The sequence below is a fragment of the Crinia signifera genome, chromosome 2 (genome assembly GCF_055691185.1).
Source record: "Crinia signifera chromosome 2, ASM5569118v1, whole genome shotgun sequence".
Lineage (NCBI taxonomy): Eukaryota > Metazoa > Chordata > Amphibia > Anura > Myobatrachidae > Crinia > Crinia signifera.
In genome coordinates, this window is record NC_139218.1 from 70,503,567 (window position 1) to 70,522,339 (window position 18,773).

The 18,773-nt window shown below is 39.2% G+C and overlaps 1 protein-coding gene across 1 annotated transcript in view; it reads left to right on the top strand.

Annotated features, from left to right (window-relative positions):
* Positions 1–7,448: 7,448 nt before the first annotated feature.
* Positions 7,449–18,773, top strand: part of SEZ6 (seizure related 6 homolog) — a 519,872-nt gene continuing 508,547 nt past the window's right edge. Inside the window, exon 1 of the mRNA XM_083172348.1 lies at positions 7,449–7,867. Within this exon, the coding sequence (XP_083028474.1) occupies positions 7,816–7,867 (52 nt within the window). The 5' untranslated portion in view covers positions 7,449–7,815. The remainder of the gene's footprint in view (positions 7,868–18,773) is intronic.

Here is an 18,773-nt window from a genome sequence, read left to right on the forward strand (position 1 = left end):
CGACTCTAGGAGGATAACAATAAACCGGAACCCTATACTCTGTTGCCTCTACCCGTAGTCGGCAGATGCGTGCAGTGCTAGGCTTCAGGAGACACAGGGGTTGAGCAAGCTCATGAGCTGACGCAGGAACCAGGAGTAGTCAGACTGAGGCACAGCACTAGGAGGGCACACGGGATGCAGAGAACCAGGACCTGGGAACCAGAAACACTCTATCGTCGACGCTGAGGTGTACAAAACTATAACCGGCGTCTGTGCCCAGCAGATCCCAGCCTTATATTCAAAGTCAGCTGCTGCCCCTTGTGCCGCAGACCTGCTGGGCGGAAGTTCGGGACGTTGCCCAGCAACACCCCGACGCCAACCCACCGTCAATCACTGGAAAGAAGCTTGGGGCGTTGCCGGGCATGTCCCTGATGCCTGCCTGCCTAAAGCAGAGAAGGACGCTGCTCGCCGCCAGTCCCTGTCCGCCCAGCAAGTGCAGGAGAACTAGCACTGCCAGGTAAGCTGGACGGGTGGCAGCGGCTAACACATTCTTGGAAAATTCACACCAATATGACAGTTATCAGTGGGAGTGGTATAACTTTACAGTGTAAAGTAACGTCATATGTGGGCAAGTACAATGTAATAAAAACAATTAAATGAGTGAGAAAAGTGATCACGAGAAATTCTCCAACCCCAGAGATAAATTTGGGTGGGGTGTGTACCCTGCACAGAAACAAAATAACTCACACAAATTTAACTCTATGCACATGTTACATCTGCCCCACCTGCAGTGCACATGGTTTTGCCCATTTTCCAAACAAATTTGTACTGCGATCAGATCTGAATAAAGGCCATTGTTTGAACAATCTGCTCTCATTTCCTTCTAGGTCATTTGTATAGCATGTAATGAGGCAGATGTATTAAGCCTTAACAAGAGATAAATGCAAGGGTGATAAAGAGAGATAAACGTCCAGCCAATCAGTTCCTTACTGACTCTTTTCAAACACAGCCTGTAACAGGGCAGTTAGCAGGTGATTGGCCGGACGTTTATCTCTCTTTATCACCCTTGCATTTATCTCTTGTTAAGGCTTAATACATCTGCCCTAATGAGAGGTGATGGAACTGAGGAGAAACATCTTACTTTTTATACAGTTACACAAACAATATAAGCAAAAACAGTACATACATAATTGACAGCATCAAAGGGGAAGTTTATATATCCTATAGATTTCTCTGGAAAATTGCAGCATATTTTACATTTTCCATCTTTCAAATTTACCTCCGTAATCATTCTATTCTATTTCGTAATAGATATTGTTACAGAATGTTGTTCTTTTCCTACCAATACTATTAACTTAGTGATGCTGATTTATTAATTTTTCTTACCAGTTATTTATATAGTGCACACATATACAGAGATAGAGACAGACAAGGTGCTAGATGTACTAAGCTTTGAAAAATTATAAAGTGAAGAGTGATAAATTACTAACCAACCAGCCCCTAACTGTAATTTTCAAACCCAGCCTGTAGCATGCCAGTTAGGAGATGATTGGCTGGTATTTTATCACTGTCCACTTTATCGCTTTTCAAGGCTTAGTACATCTCGCCCATGGTGAGAGAGACATGGGAAGAGTCAGAGGAATGATGGCATGGAGAAAAGAGACATGGGCAGAGAGAGAGAGACAAGGGGAAAATGGAGAGATGCATGAGGAAGAGAGAAAGGCATGGGGGAGAGAGAAAGAGATATGGGTAGAGAAAGACATGAAGAGAAAGAGAGAATGAGAGAGAGACATGGAGAGAGAGAGAGAGAAGCAGAATGAGACTGGCAGAAGAGCTAACACTATGCGGTGTCTGGAAAAGCCTCCAGATTTTTCCTTATTTTTAACTTCCGCTATTCAATAACAGCCATTTTGTTCACCCGTTAAATTATGGGTTTTCAGTTGTAAAAACATAGAATTTGAGATAGGTTTCTGGACCTATGTGTTAACACTGCCACATCTCATGGAAAAAGCTATTTAAGGAGGTCTGTCTTTGGGGATAGCCCCAGGGATCATTTAGCCTGCTGTAAATTACTGCAACTAATTAAGTTCCCCTCTGAAACAATGTAAATCTTTCCCACTTGCAGTGCATAATGATTTTACCTTGTATTGCTCTTAGACCGAACTCTATATATAACCCATCATCATAAATTTGGAAAATAAATAGCCATAATAATAAAATTTAAATAAGGTGCTTTATTGAAATAATTATCTCTGATACTTCTCTATCACATGAACAGAACCCATTCAATGAGTTTCCAGGTGCACCTGGAGAAAATGGGGAACGGGATAGTTATAAAAGAGGAGAAATAACAAAGTAAGTAATGGAGTACATAATAACAGTCCTGAATCCCAACATACTGCACAACAATTTTGTAAATCTTGAATTTAGACAGATGCTTAGCAAATAAATAAAAGCAAAAAATATTATAGAATCTGTAACTAATACAATTTGACTGCTAAACATAAGAGACTCAAGACTTAGGATACAGACTAAATCCACCTTTTTATATTAAAGTGAAGGCTTGTGCATAAATCTCAATTAAATTGCCTATGGGAGGGTGTTTGGTATTTAATCTAACTATAATCTAAAAGAAAAGAAAGCCTTTTAAATTCATATTCTTTCTAATTATAAGACAATGACTATGTAAACATCATATATAATACAAGGCTAATGCTGTTCTTCACCTCTTAAGGCAGAAATTCAAGTGTTTTGCGCACATCCAATGGCATTGACACTACTCTCAAGATGTTCCGTCATTTTGATGGGCTGGTAACTAGGATATAGTGATTTGGTATGAATATAAAGTAAAAAAGAAGCTTAAAACTTAAATGTCTAATATATAGCTCCCAGTTAGTATAGTATCTACTTATTTGGTTTAGGATGTAATAAACAGTTCGGTTACTAGAACTCAGAACCCACAAATTAAATTGACTTTTAAATCTGCAATGTTCGAAACTTGTTCTGCGCATATACATTAGTTGAAACAATATATCATGTTACTTAACTACAGTTCAATATAGTGGATTTTGGCTTAAAGTCCATTAAACAGCACTATCCATTAAAGATAATTGAATTATTGACAATTCATTAATGGACACTGATGACAATATGCTTCTACTAGGGTGTGGTACAGCTCACAGACATTGGGGGATATTCAATCCTGGATTCCGAATGTTGGAACATACCAACAGTTGGAATAAAGGGCCATTTTAGTTTCTTCCTACTGTAAATCGGCAGATGGAATTCAACGTTGCGGCTGTCGAGTGTTGGAAAGTCCGTGGATTTGTGAAAACGGACCCAGATTGTCGAAAAGCGCCTCTGAATTGGACAATAAGTGTCCGTTTCCGACAAAACAGATCCGAATTTAAAAAAAGTTGGATCTGACACACATCAATACTGTCATTAATGACAGCATTGAATTGGTGAGTGCCGATATTTTTCCTGATTGAATGCTTATGCTTATGCTCAAGGTGGACACGAGCAAAAGGTTGACAAGGAAAAAGTTGACTCATAAAGTTTGACATGAGTTTAAAAAAAAATGTTGGTGTCAATGTTGACACCTGAGCACATTAAACCCCAATTTGTGTACCAAGCACACTTTACCATTCTCAATCACAGTCCATGTGGATGGTAAAATATGAAAATGTCCAAAAAAATAAAGAAAAAAACATGACAAATCATGTCGACCTGTTCATATGTTGACCATTCACATGCCAAACTATTGTTTGTGTCGACCCTTTGACCATGTCACTTATATGTATGCCAACAATACAGTGTTGACATATGGACTGTTGACATAGATATTGTCTGCCAGCAATCTGGATATCCTTCTACTGTAATCCTGAAATCAGTCTGATTCTACTATTGTAAAGCGCAACGGAATCTGCTGCACTATATAAGAAACTGTGAATAAATAAATTACATAATGTTTTGCAGTACTAACATGCAATACAAGTTACCCCCCCCCCTCCAAGCCTAAATTCCAGACCACAGGAGATAATATCACTGTTTCTTCTTTCTCAAAATAATGATTAACCTTTTTCCATGAAACATGTATAAATGCTTAAATCAGTCATGTCCAACCTGCGGCCCTCAAGCTGTTTTGAAACTACACATCCCAGCATGCCTTGCCATAGTTTAGCATTCCCTAATAGCAAAACTATGGCAAGGCATGCTCGGATGTGTAGTTTCACAAGAGTTAGAGGGTGGCAGGTTGGACATGCCTGACTTAAATAAATCACATCCATCATACTAGAGACAAAATCACATTGAGTCACGTGACTGCTGTATTCTTTAACTTGATTTCATTTTTTTCAACAGTATTCATTAGTATACAGCTCCCCCCCCATTCCCCCACACTTAGAGCAACAAAACATAATGCAGACCCATGTGCCTAGACAATTATCCACAAATTGGTGTGAAAAATATTGTACAATGTGTTAAATTGTATGGAACAAACACAAACAACTATTCCAGTGAAACATATGTATTGATCACAGTGCATAAAAAACCCAGACACAAAAACCTCCCACGGACTTTAGTGAATGTGTACAATGGGTTTTGTTTATAATATATACAGTATATAGGTATTCTGGGCGAATTTCCTCCACACATAAATGTTTTCTGCTATTTATGAAAAAAAGAGAACGTCCGTCTTTTAGATTTATCTGTAAAAGAATCTAGCACTTTGAAGGACTAGCACCATAATGATACAATATGGAATTCTGAATTTCCAAAAGCTTTTTAAAATGAATATACAGCTGTAGGATTTTATTTACGTCTATACTATGGAAACCATATTAAATAAGTATCTCTAATAATTTAATGTTCTGGACAAAGGCCCTTATTCAGTTCTCAAAATAGACAAAACCATGTGAACTGCAGGTGGGGCAGATGTAACATGTGCTGAGAGAGTTATATTTGGGTGGGGTGAGTTGAAACTGAAATCTAAATTGTAGTGTAAAAATAATGCAGCCAGTATTTACCCTGCACAGAAACAAACTAACTCACACAAATCTAACTCTCTCTAAACATGTAATATCTGCCCCACCTGCACATGGTTTTGACCATTGTGAGAACAAATTTGTACTGAGATCAGATCTGAATAAGGGCCAAAGATTGAAGCTTGAATCCAATATCCACAATAGGATAAAACAAGGACATCTATTTAAAAAGAACTTTAACTGCATATAACGAACCTTAGCATGGTACAGTATAAATTTGAAGATGTCACTAAGTTTCTGAAAATATAATTTGATTACTCTAAATATTGGAGTAACTACCTTTACTCGACAAAGGCAGTTATACATACCAATTTGAATATGAAAGATAAACGTCATTCTGGAGTATGATTCATAATTAATTATTTATTAACAGTTTCTTATACAGCGCAACAGGTTCCATTGCGTTTTACAATTATAAATAGGGATAAAACAAACTGGGTTGTTACAGACAGTCACGTGTGCGGATGATTCATTATGTCCTATTACACAGGAAATCAGGTACATAGCTGCTAGATTTTTCAACCAGCATAATTGCCAGAACTGTCACATTGTGATATACAGCAACCAGCAATTGGTTTAAATGGAAAGGTATGAAGACTTTAGTAAATAAACAAAAACAAAAATAAATATTTGAAAGGACACCACAGAAATGACCAGAGCCAGATTTATCACCATACCATGACACTCTAAAACATTACATACTAGTCACTGGAAATGTTATACCTTGAATATATACAATACAGTAAAAATAGATTGGCAGCAAGCTTAATTTTTTTCTTTCCACAGGCTTGATGTGTGAGAAATTATTCGTTTAAATACCACTGCCACAAGCTTTTAACTATAATATAATGATAATTAAGCTTTTTTTTCAAGCACAGTTTGGTGCTGATGCAGCTGCCTGGAGCCTTGGCATTTATTGAGTGCAAAGTAGTCATTTATTGTCCTTTGTGTGCTCAAAAGCCATCTTCATTATCCAGTGAATCTGAAATACAGAACAAATATATCAACCACTGAGTTGTTGTACACTCCAAGAGCCTTGGAAGTGATAGTAGAACCGAGGCCCCTTATGATTGCACAGGCACATACAGTTATTTCTTTTTTTCCAGTAGTCGTACTATTCTATTGACTAGGTAGCTTTTATATTCATTCGCACATTGTCGTTTCATTGACTAACAACTAATGTACAAAATTGTGCCTGTCTTTATTGGATATTTCTGTTGATGTTCCTTGTCACATCAATTAACACGATGCAGTTATTTTAATTAAACTGAGTAGCCTTGGAAATCCCATGAGCTTTAAGGAGTGGGAGGGAGCAGAGCACATACCAGGAAATCTTGAATCTCATAAAAGGTTTGTAAGAAGTATGATGAGTGTTTCAAGGGAGAAAAATTAACTTGGCTCAGGAAAACATAAATATGCATAAACACACATTAGATATAGTTTCAAATACATCTCGCAGAGTGCTGTGTTCAGTGGACGACTTTAGATGGGAAATATTACAGCAGATTGATGGCAATACATTCTGGTAACAATACTCATTCCTAAATATTCTACCTTCTATTTAAATTTGCTAGTGATTAATATGTCCCTTTCTACACTGGGAGATCTCAAATCATCTCTGGAGGAAGTCAAGTAGTCCCAGATTTATAGTTGCCCCTTGTTATTTAGCAGTGTCTGGTGTAAAAATCCAAAACACATGGGATTTACTGACTTTTGCCTTAACATAGATATGATCTACATTTGTTGTCCTATTATACTTACTTACAAGATGTAGCCAACCACATTGACTATCTGCCATGTTGCATGTGTGTCATGCATGTGAATGGCATGTTCTTGACTTACTCATGCGACAAAGTCGCACTCACGGCTCATTGAATATACATTAGCTGCCAGCTTGGCGCAGCACAGCATTCTTGAGTCGCAGGTATGACCAAACAAGTACTAGTGACCATATCACAGCCATGATGAGCATAGCTACATCTGTATTGAATAAGTTCAAAACTAATAAACTCTGAATTATTTAACTCCAGAATTCTGTAATAAATAAGTAATATTGTATTCCCTTTACCAGGTGTTACAAAAGGGTCCCCATGTCATAGCTCTGTTGAATGTTATTTATGGCACTATAAAGGAAAAGTAACTAGCAAGAGACTTGTAATAGTAATAATTATTTCACAAAGCCCTAGGTTGCCAACTATGCACAGTTGATGTTAATGCAGGATGCACTGAGCAGTGAGATCTATTAGATGTTCCAGTTAACACATTATACTATGACCAGTCCTAAGCATGTTCTTTGGGAGTTTAATGAGGCAGATCCCTGGTGGTGTGCTGCTTCCCATTGGCTAGTAACATAGGAGCTGTCCATTCCAGCACCTCGCCAGTTAAAGCTATTCCTAGTGCAGACGCTAGGCGCTGTCCGCGGTGCTGAAGGCTTTCTAGTGCTTGGAAATATAGAAGCAGGCAGGCAATCGTCTCCCAGCAGCAAGCAGTGAAATGTAAGCTTCTCCTCACTACAGCTGATTGCAATTACACCAGTCAGAAGAGCCACAACAAGCTATTTCTTCCTGTTCTTTTTTATTTGGGTAATTGCTTTCTCCCTTCCCTCTTCACCCAGCACTTCAGGCACCGGGTGCTTCTTTCAATGCAGCTCCTTTCCACAGCGTGATCAGTGTATGCTCCTGCTTCCAAAGTATTAGGAAAAAACACACACACACACACACACACAGAAGGTAGAAGAGAAGAGGCTGTATAAAGAGACTGCTCCGAGTAATAAGGAGATTATCCTATAAACATGTATGCTGTGTGCTTTATATTAACAGCTATGGTGCATATCCATTGTCAAGGTAAGGACTTCCTCAATCTTTTCATTTTTCATTTTATTGCTGCTGAATTGTGCTTATGAAGTCACCTTTCAATGTGTCATTGTTTCAAGACCACGCTGCTTTTGCTTAATAGAGGTCAATTTCATTACAGATTCTGAAGTGTACATTTTAACTATTTACCTTAGAAGTCCCTATTTTCTTTGCTAGCAGGGTATGCTGGTGTCTTTCTGTTCATTAATGTGTGTTGGAGTCAACTCAAGTTTATTTATTCAAACCTCCCTTAATTATTGCCATACTTCTCTAAACATGCTTGACTAATGCCTTTCTGTAGTTCACCCTAAGATTAAAATGAAAAATTGGATTCCAGAGGATGAATATGTCCTTGACAGATATGTCTATTCTAAAAGTAAAGTGCCTGGGGTATCTCATAATTACTTCTTTTCGATAATCTCATTTTGTTGGAAATGAAATGCCATTTAATCATTTGCCTTGAAATAATAGAATTTTTATGCTGCAATTCGTTTCAACAATGAACTCTGCTCCCACTCTGGTGCACAATTAATTAAGTTATTGGCAAATGATTTACCTCATTTGTGAAATATTACATCCTGTTTTCTAATCTTTTTTTATGGGATTTCCCAAGAGAACATCTGCTTAATGGAGAAAATTAGTTAGGATGGAAATAATTAACAGCACCTCTGAAAGACTCTCTTGCAAAAGTTTGAGAAGAGTTTCAAAAGGAAGCATGAGAAAGTTTGTGTCGTCACTTGGGGCATGAGGGGTCACTATTACACTACAGGTCACACTATTACACAGTATCAGTTGGATTTATAATTTGGTGACACACATGTTCTCTTACACATTAAATGCTGTTGTCTTAAGAACACTGTACGCACACACATAGATTGGAAATGTATTATGTTGCTGTTTGAGAATCATTGGTCCAAGTTACCAACTTCTGGGGTTCCAGTCAGAAACTATTTAACTGTGTGCTCTTTTTAATGCTTAGGAAGTAAGGGGTCAACATAAATATACTTTTGGTCAAAACTCCTGATACCTATGCTTTTTTTTTAATTCTGTCACAATGTACTTGATAAAATGATATGTTTTGCAGATTGAGATGTAAGAAACCTAATAGGCTCAATCGGTGGCAGGATTATTCCCGCATTTTGTTTTGTTTAAGACTAAAGATCTATGATATGCCTACTGCTTATACTATTTATATATTTATTTATATAATTGTTCTTTGTGACAATGGAGAAACTTCATATCACCATGTTAAATTAGATATTTTTGTATATGGAAAGTGTAAATCATGTTTTGTGACTGTCAGGGTCTTCTGCCCTGCATGGTTAGACTCCCTTCTGTGTAGATGCTTATGTTCTTTCTTTGGAAGCGCTTGCAAAAATATGACTTGACAGGCAAGCACAGCAACTTTAGCTGTGACTGAAAGAAGCTGTGATGTGATATATTTTAAATGTTCCGTCTTGGACCAGGCCAGGCTCAGAACTAGAGTTTGATATGAAAAGACTGTCTCTTAAGATTATTTGGTTTTGGTCCCGCATGTTAATATTCAAGTGTGGTATCTTCCTTTTTTTCATTAAAGTTAAATGCTTTTGATTTTTTTTGTCATGTACTGCAACTCATTTAAAATACATCCTTCAAAGCAAATCTGAAATTAGTGTCCTTCTAAAAATGTAATAACGCAAGAAAACAGTTGTCAGTCAGAGTATCAGTTGTGTGTAATTTATTGGTCTCTCTGCCAGCTGAGCTTGGAAAGCTGATTATGTACACAGCAAAACAATTTTCAGAAAGGATGCTGGGCATATTTGTTAAACCAATAAACAGGAAGCCGGCGTAATAGAATTTCCTAAAACATTTCAAAGTCACTTTAAAGATATATATTTATATTTAGAAATATGATCAGCTATTGCTGAAAGCACTTGGAAGACTTTGTTGGGACAAGCAAGATTTGCATAGTGTATAGATGTGTATACAGTATGCAAATCTTGCTTGTACACCCAGGAGCATTTATCATTTACTTTTATTTGGAAATTTACTCCATGTAAGAAAACATCTACTTCTAAATACTTTGTGTCAATGATTACTTTCATATAACTTTTTTCAAGCTATGAATCCCAAACAGATCTCTTTAATAACGTATCATTAAGGTGCAGTACACCAAATAAAATTAAAGGGTTTAATGTGCAAACTTGTATTATTGTAATAGTTGCCCAAAACTATACCTGGAAGAAATGGCCTCTTTTATTTGAAGGGACTACAGTGTCCTTTATTTTTCCGAAATAGACGTTTTCCATGAATATTCAACATTTATCACATATACATAATATAATTAAGACAGTTTGAAGTAGACTGATTATAAAAACAGTATCCTACAATGTAGTCTGGCATGTGGGGTCGTGTTATGCACTCGGAAAGCGTAGTGGTACAAAATCTGATGTTTTACAATGTATACACCTGTGGTAAATAAAAGATCTAGAAAGTCAAATATTACACCATGCGTGTGATTTTCAATTCCTGCGATTGGATTTATTTAAAGCATTTGAGCTTGAATTAAAATAAATTATATTTAACAGAACTTTATTCCAAATGATAAGTTTAGGTGTCATTTATTAAAATTTAAAAGTTTGCCACAATATAAACTTATTGGCCCTGTTCTGCTCCTCCTCCATCTGAGCTACAGTACAGTATGGTAATGTTGATAAATTAGCATATTTGTGTCACCCCTGCTTTACTTAAACAGTCATTTACCATCGCAAAATTGACATGAGGAAAATTGATTACTTTCGTAGAAAGTAGCTGCCAGTTAGACAGGATTTGATTGACATACATTATGACTTGGTGAGTGTGGATTATTTTGTAGTGCTACCCAAATAGCATTTGATGATTGCAATGTGGTCCCGGTTCTAATCATTTTATTCATAGGCTCCTTATGGCAGTTTTAAATCTTTAAAGGTAAGGATACAGTAATGGTTCAACTTATCACCAGAGGTAACTGCTGCTGTAAAACAAACAGTATATTGGAAGATTAAAAACAAATAATATTTTTAAATTTTCTTGTTCTAAACATATTTCACAAGTTGGAGAAACATAATTATAGTTCTTTACAGTATGATTTAATGTACGTAAATTAGCGTTTGGGCAAATGTAATTGGAGCTGAGTATGGGTTTGATGACACGATTCATGCCGTATCACACCATCGGTCCATCCACTTTTCCTGCTTATGTGACTGCTGCCTGGGTGATTGGAACACCAAGGGGGATAGTGTGGGCGGCGGCATGAGAAGGGCGCAGTTGTAAGCTGACTCCAGGCGAGACTTTCCTTCTTTCTCAGTTGGCCAGGAGTGTCACACAGTTTTTGAGAGTAAGCAAGAATGCTGTATGGCCGAGTTGCATTTTTTTGTCTGGATATTTTCTAAATTCAGTTCACAATTCAGTTTGTGCTTGAGAAAAGCAGCTTGGAGTGACAGTACAGCAATGCAGGGATATCACATGCAATAATAGTGGCAATAACCTACAACTGACCAGCAGTACTGACCACTGTCTCTATCCTGTGACATCATTTATTGCCTGCAGTTGTCTGTCTGCTACAGTTTGAATCCTAATAACTAAAGCTGTGACTAGTGGTGTGCCTGCAATGTTTTTACTAGCAGTTTAACCAGCTCTTTCTCAGCCCGGCACCTTCCAGCTCCTGAAAAAAGTGCAGAGAGAGATGTCATGACATTTTTAGACAGTGTTGGGGAGCTATTGTGCATTGATAGCACAGCAGAGTGTAGGATAACAGTTGCAGACCAGGCAAAGGCTGAATAAGCAGCCAGATGAGTCACTAGATTTGAAATCTACGAAGGTAAATAAAGTAAGAACCTGCCCTAAAGGGGCAAGTGGGCATGGATTAGAGTTAAGGGATGATGACTGACATTAGAGTTCAACTATAAAAAAAGACCAATAAAAGAGACTAGTCCTGCAGCGCATTTAGGTCAGGTTTGGGCAGAAGGGGAAGGCAAGATATTAGAATTCAACTATTGAAGAAAAAATATTTATTGATCTTTAATTTAAAATCATTATCCTAATCCTCCCCTTCCACCTGCCTAAATCTAATCGAACAGCAGGATTAGTGTTTTTTTGTATTTCTATTAATGAGCAGAATGTGACCTAATGTTTGGTATAATATGCATAAGGGGGACTATTGTGTGGCATAGTGTGCATGAAGGACTCTACTGTGTGGCATAATGTATATAAGGGGTACTGCTCTGTGACATATTGTGAATAAAATACTCTGCTGTCTGGTGTAAAGTGAATAAAGGGCACACCTGAGTGGCGTAACATGAATAAGGGGTGCTACTTTATGGTATAATGTGAATAAGGGACAATGTAATGGGAATATGGCTGCCTTACTGTGTGGACATTCTACTTTCCCTGTGAGGCCATGTACATTTTTGGAAATGTGCTTAATGTGCATGCTGTCCCTATGCAAAATATTGTGAGGGAAACCAGTGCTCATTCTGGCACAGGACAAAAAAAAAGTCTAGTTACAGCTCTGCTAACAACACTTGCAAATGAAATTGAGACTGAAGTGGAAAAGGCACATCAGGCCATGTCAAAACTTCATCGCATTTTCTTTTACCTGATTGTCTGTACTGGTATGGTCATCCACAGTTAGTCCTACACTAATTCTGACCTTACTAATGCTATTCCAAATTTTGGAGGCTTCTGAGTATATGGCATCTTGGAAGGTAAATGAATGTGCTTTATTCCCAGTTATGATTAGCACTAGGACTAATACCTTAGTACTCAGCAGTGGTTTGGTTGACAGAACATTCTCCATCATTTTGTTACTCCTGTCTCAGTCTTGTTTGATACACTTTTTTTGTGTGTCTGTACAGTGTTGGCCACAATTTGCATTATACTGATATTTAAGTGCACTATAAAAAAAAATACGTTTTATGTTACCTATGTAGAGCTGGCCATAAACGTGAGATCCTATCAGTTTCCATGGGTTGTATTTTATTTGTATTAATGTATTCATCAGATCATTGAAATCACTCACCTGGTTCCATACTCCTCTTCTTTCTTCGGGTTTGCTATTTACAGCACTTGCCAAAAATGCCAGACTGCTCTGTGTAGGACCCTAGTCAGAAATATCAATCTCTAAATCCGTTATACTAATCAAACAGAGCGTAGGAAAAGTCTCTCATTTTGGTTAGAAATAGCTAAATCCACAAAAGGTACTGTAATAACCAATCAGAATGGCTTCACCCACGGCCCAGGAATGTTATAACCTCTAGTTACCTGTATAACAGTTCTATACTGATTGGTTTGTCACACATGCTGCAGGCATTCACTGCTAAAATGCACATAGCTTTGTTGCCGAACCCTACAGTTTCTTTTACTCTATCTGCACTCGGCTAGCAGCTCTAGCGTTAGTTAGTCCCTTTAGTCAGCAGGTTCACTCTGTGTATTATTATTATTATTATTTTCTGTTTTTACTGATAATACTAAACACATGCTTTTGTTTAATACTCAGTATGAAGATGCTATTACTGCATTTCAGATACATTTACATGTTCTGTCCCATACTCATTTTAATTTACTTCTTGGAAGCAGTCACAGGGGGTAATACAACTTTGGTCTGCATGTATGTGAAAAGACACATTTTATATTGAAAAAAATGCAAACTGTGTTTATATCCAACAATGTATGATAGTCTTTTATTCTCATGTGACATCTGGTATCGCTCCTGCCTGGCTGATTACCTGTTTTGGTTTTGATCCTTTGCTGTATGCCTGTTCTGGATTCCTCATATCAATATTCTTGTGAATATGTTCATCTGTTGCTATACTGCTTTGTCCCTGAGTTATTATCCATTATGGAGTAATCCATTTATGTTAAGGGGCATACACACAAGGCGCTGCCAAAAAGCTGAGTCTGCATGCCTCTTTAGTCAGGGCCGTCTTTAAATTAGAGCGGGCCCCTGGGCAAAATAATTTGGGGGCCCCCCAACCAAGCTCTCCCCAACCACCCCCCACCTATGTGCAGAATCATCGTCGTCATCATCCAGGCAGTGGCAGCGGAGATCCGTTCAGCAAGGAGTGAGAGCTTGTAGTGCTATTTGCCAGGTGGGAAGCGTTGCTGATTTTGAAAAGACTTGCCAGACACTGAGTGGCCAGGTGCTCAGCCAATCAGCGTCTGGCCAGTCTTTTCAAATTCAGCATCTCTTCCCACCCTGCCACCTGGCAAATAGCGATACAAGCTTCCAGCCGCCATCTTCTCCATTTGGGTGGGCCCCTAGAATCATTGGGCCCATGGGCAACTGCCCATTAAGCCCAATGGGAAAGACGGCACTGCCTTTAGTTACTGCCCTGGGGTTCAGTTCAGCATTGTTTATACAAAATTACCTTATAGACACAATAAAACTAGAAAATAACTTTATTCATAAAACAACATGGTCAGAATTAAATGGGGCCATTTAGAAATGGGGCCTGGATCTACAGTTACAAACTCCTCTATAATTCCATATGTACATATCTTACCAATACTGTAAGTCTAGATTTACTAAGTACAGTTCAGTAGAGCTGGGGAAACACTGGGCGATATGCTGTCCGGTCAGAGGGATCAGACCATTATAACATTCAGTGTGTATGCGCCATATGCTCACTCCTGTAGTCATTATTATGTGCTGCACATCAGACCTGGCGACAAACCTAGCGACAATGCTAATGACACCATGCATGTTAATAAAGGATGGAACAGTGATCTTTCCGTCCATCATTAACATTGCTCCAGTGTGTACAGCTGCTCTGGGCTGACTGGGATTTTGCAATGAATCCTCATTGCTCCAGTGTGTACCGGGTTTTATGGGCAGATTTATTAAGCTCTGAGAAGTGATAAACTGTCTGGTTTTTATCACCGACCAATCAGCTCCTACCTGTGAAGCTACAGACTTGGTATGAAAAATGATAGGTAGGAGCTGTTTGGCCGGTGCTAAAAACCAGACAGTTTATCACTTCACCGAGCTTAATAAATCTGCCCATAAAACCCGGTACACACTGGAGCAATGAGGATAAGTTAGTCACCAATTAAATGGCTCTTAAGTACTACCAGCATTGAAAGCACAATAGGATATTTGGCCTATGTCCCACCCTTTATGTTATGTCATCCACATTTATTTCATCGTTATTTTGTACATGTGTACATGTGAGTTTACTGTTAAAATTCATATATAAGTTGTATCTTTTACCTGTAAGTCATTGTTAGACCATCCAAACTATTCTACTGCAATAGTTATGTAGATGTTTATTTAGCAGCGTCAATGTATTTAATGTGGAGGGTGGACACCTAAAAGTCGTTCATGATGAGACAATGTAACACTGAGAAATAAGTCTTTTTCATAGACAGATATCTTTAATTTCATGTAACCCAATGCTAATGCTAATGAAAAGTGACCTCTACCTTTCCTGCAGCATGAAGTCACATCTACAAGTAGCACTGTGTCTCGGGTAGAGTGTAAAAGAAGGAATATGTTTGGCTGCAGACTGTTTTGCTTAAACTCCCTGTCTGTAATGTTACATATTGCCTATTGCAGCATGCTGTGATGGATGGATTCTGGGCCTCCTAATGAGCATGGTGACAGGGTGAACTAATAAGTATAGAAAAGAGCAGCAACGTTACAAAAAAAAAAAAACTGCCGCCTCACTGGCTGCAATCGCTGTTCAGCATCCATAGAGAAAGCCTTCTAATCACTGTTACGAAAGCTGATTCCAAAGCTTTCCGCCACAATAACTTTTTGACAGAGAAAAGAATTGTCAGAGTTGCCAAAATTTGGTTATTGATGAAAGGTGTTACCTCAGTGAGGCGCAGATCAGGCTGAGACTCCTCTGTGTGTAGTAGTGCTCAGCCAGCAGAGGGAAGCATAACAGGAATGTAAATGCATTTGACTAAAAACAATGAAGGTTTATGAATGAAAATAATCCAGATGTGACTGGGGATTGCTATAAAACCAGTGTACATGCATTTGTGGCCCATAAAGAAATGAGTTAATTAGTAATATTATTTCTCTTCAATGAACATAGTGGGCCCCTGTACTTACTCTGCTTATCTTTCTTTGCCTAATGGAGTCTTTTATGTTAATGTTGGTGTCAAATCCTATACCTCGTGTGGTATAAAGACAGGGGCATGGCTCCCAGAGGCAATAGAGACACGTGCCTCTGGGCTCCAAGCTCTGAAGGGGCACCTGCATGTGTAGGAGCACCTGTCAGGGGCAAACGCAGGATTTCGGGGGGGGGGGGGGGTTTCCAAATATGTGAAGACACAATTGAAATAAATAAATTAATAATAAATTAAAAAATAACCAGACTATCAAATACATAGAAAAAGGGCAATATATGCTGCACTACACTACATGCTAAATGACTACGTTCCCTTACACGCTGGACTACACTACATCTCTCTACACGCTGTACTACACTACTCATTACACTATATCCCCCTATAGGTTTTACTACACTACACCTTACACTACATCCCCCTACACACTGTACTACACAACTACACGTTACACTATATCCCCTATAGGCTGTACTACACTACACCTTACACTACATCCCCCTACACACTGTACTACACAACTACACGTTACACTATATCCAGCTATAGGCTGTACTACACTTCACGTTACACTACATCCCCCTACACACTGTACTACACAACTACACGTTACACTATATCCAGCTATAGGCTGTACTACACTTCACGTTACACTACATCCCCCTACACACTGTACTACACAACTACACGTTACACTATATCCAGCTATAGGCTGTACTACACTTCACGTTACACTACATCCCCCTAGAGGCTGCATTACATTACACTACAACCCCCTGACTGACTGACTGACTATATATATATATATAAAAACTGGAGAAGGAGTCCGGTACTGCCCAGCTGCCAGAACAGCGTTCAGATGCCTGCCAGGGTGCCCGTTCAGGGTGCTCATCATCAGGACACTAGTGTGTTGACCGACAACCACTAAAGTTTTCACTGTTTTGCAAGTCCTGGAGTGACGTTTCTTATTCTACTATGCATGTGTGTGTGTATATATATATATATATATATATATAGCTGAGGAGAAACACTCTTTTTATTTTAATAACCACCCACCGCTTACTTGACAATGCTGCCAGTATCCACATGTGCTGCTCCTCTGAGGTGGAGGGAGGACAGCCTTCACAACTTTATGAAGCACGTGAAGTAATTTCCCTATCCCATCAGCGCTGGCACCTGGTGCGGGTCGTTTCAACGGCTGCACCATCTGGGGCTGTGCACACTGCACTGATTACCGGGGAGCCAAGCACCAGGGTCATTTAGCAGATTCCGAGTGGTTGGGGCGCATAATAGATGGCCGAGCATGCTCAGCAGGTGGCCGGAAACATTCTGCAGAGGTCTGGGTGGCTGGGCAGTGGGGGGATCTAAGTGGACGCCGGCCGAGTGGCTGGGGGGCTTAATGTAAGTCCGAACCACACCAGCTGCTGCCGGGTGCCTGCAGCTCCCCTTTGCCGTCCACTGTGATAGACAAGCAGAACTCACTGAGGAGCTAAGGGCCTGCAGCGCACACATGCACCTACAATCATGGATGCAGCAGTCACTGTCACTGTGACAGTAAAGACCTGCCAGGGGGGGTTCTGGGTACTGCCTGTGTGGTTCACAGCGGGATTCAAGTGTGACAACTGCAGCATTATTCAGTCAGATGACACCTGCAATAGGGGATAGGACAACTCTCACCTGGTACAATTCAGCCTGCCCTGCAGTACTGCGGGACTGTGAGATGGGACCCACCGGAAATATTGATTCACACACCCACACAAACACACACACTATATTTGTACCAAACTCCAACTGGCCTCTGGGGTGAACTTACTCCCCGTATCAAGAAGCAACAAATTCGAAGATGATTCCTCAATAAGAGAATAAGGAGGAGATATAGTGGAAGAAATAACTCCTGTAGGGCAAGAAAGAGGAGCAGTGGAACTGGTTAGGATAGGAATAGAAAATCAGGGGTATATGAATACATAGGAAACATTGTATACTGCATAAGGAAAAGAATAGAACAGGGAGATGTAAGTAGAATACATGAGGAGATGTATACAGTACTGTAGGTAAGGAGATAAATAAGAGCAGTACAATAATAGAGGAACAATATCGTAATGACCAGGAAAGGAATGGGAGAGGAGTAAGATAGAAAGCAGAGAGTAGAGAGGGGAAAGAGAAGAGTGAAAGCAGGAGAGAGGAGTATGAGAGGGATTGGGTATAGGAGATTTAGGAGGAGAGGGATGGGAAATGAGGAATAGATGAAAATGTACAAGAGGAAAAGGAGACAAGTGAAATACAATAGGAGGCTGATAAAGGAAAGGGTTATTACAGGAGAGGGCTAAGAGAGGTACATAATAAAATATGAAAATAGGGAAGGAGAGAAATAATAGGGAAGGAGTGGAAAAGAACAAGACAGGGATGTAATAAAATAGGTATAAGAAAAAGGGGGATAAATTGAGGGAAATAATAAGAGCTTAACAGGAGAGCAGAGAGACAGGAGATGAATATGAAATGACTGGAATAGGAAAAAAAAAGCAAATGTGAGAAATGCAATATGAAACGTATAGAAGAAAGTGATAGAAGAGGAGAGGAGGATGGAGGTCACTCATTGGATCACTCGCTAGTGACTGAGTGATCCAATGTGTCTAGAATGTAGGTCGGATCAATACTGCAGCCAGAGGCTTCTGCTTGTAGTCATAGGCGTACACAGACCATTTCATTAGGGGGTGGACCATTGGAGGGGCGTGTCTATCACCTCCTACTGGGCATCAATGAACACTAAATAGAAGGTGACTTCCATTATAAATAGGTTCCTCCA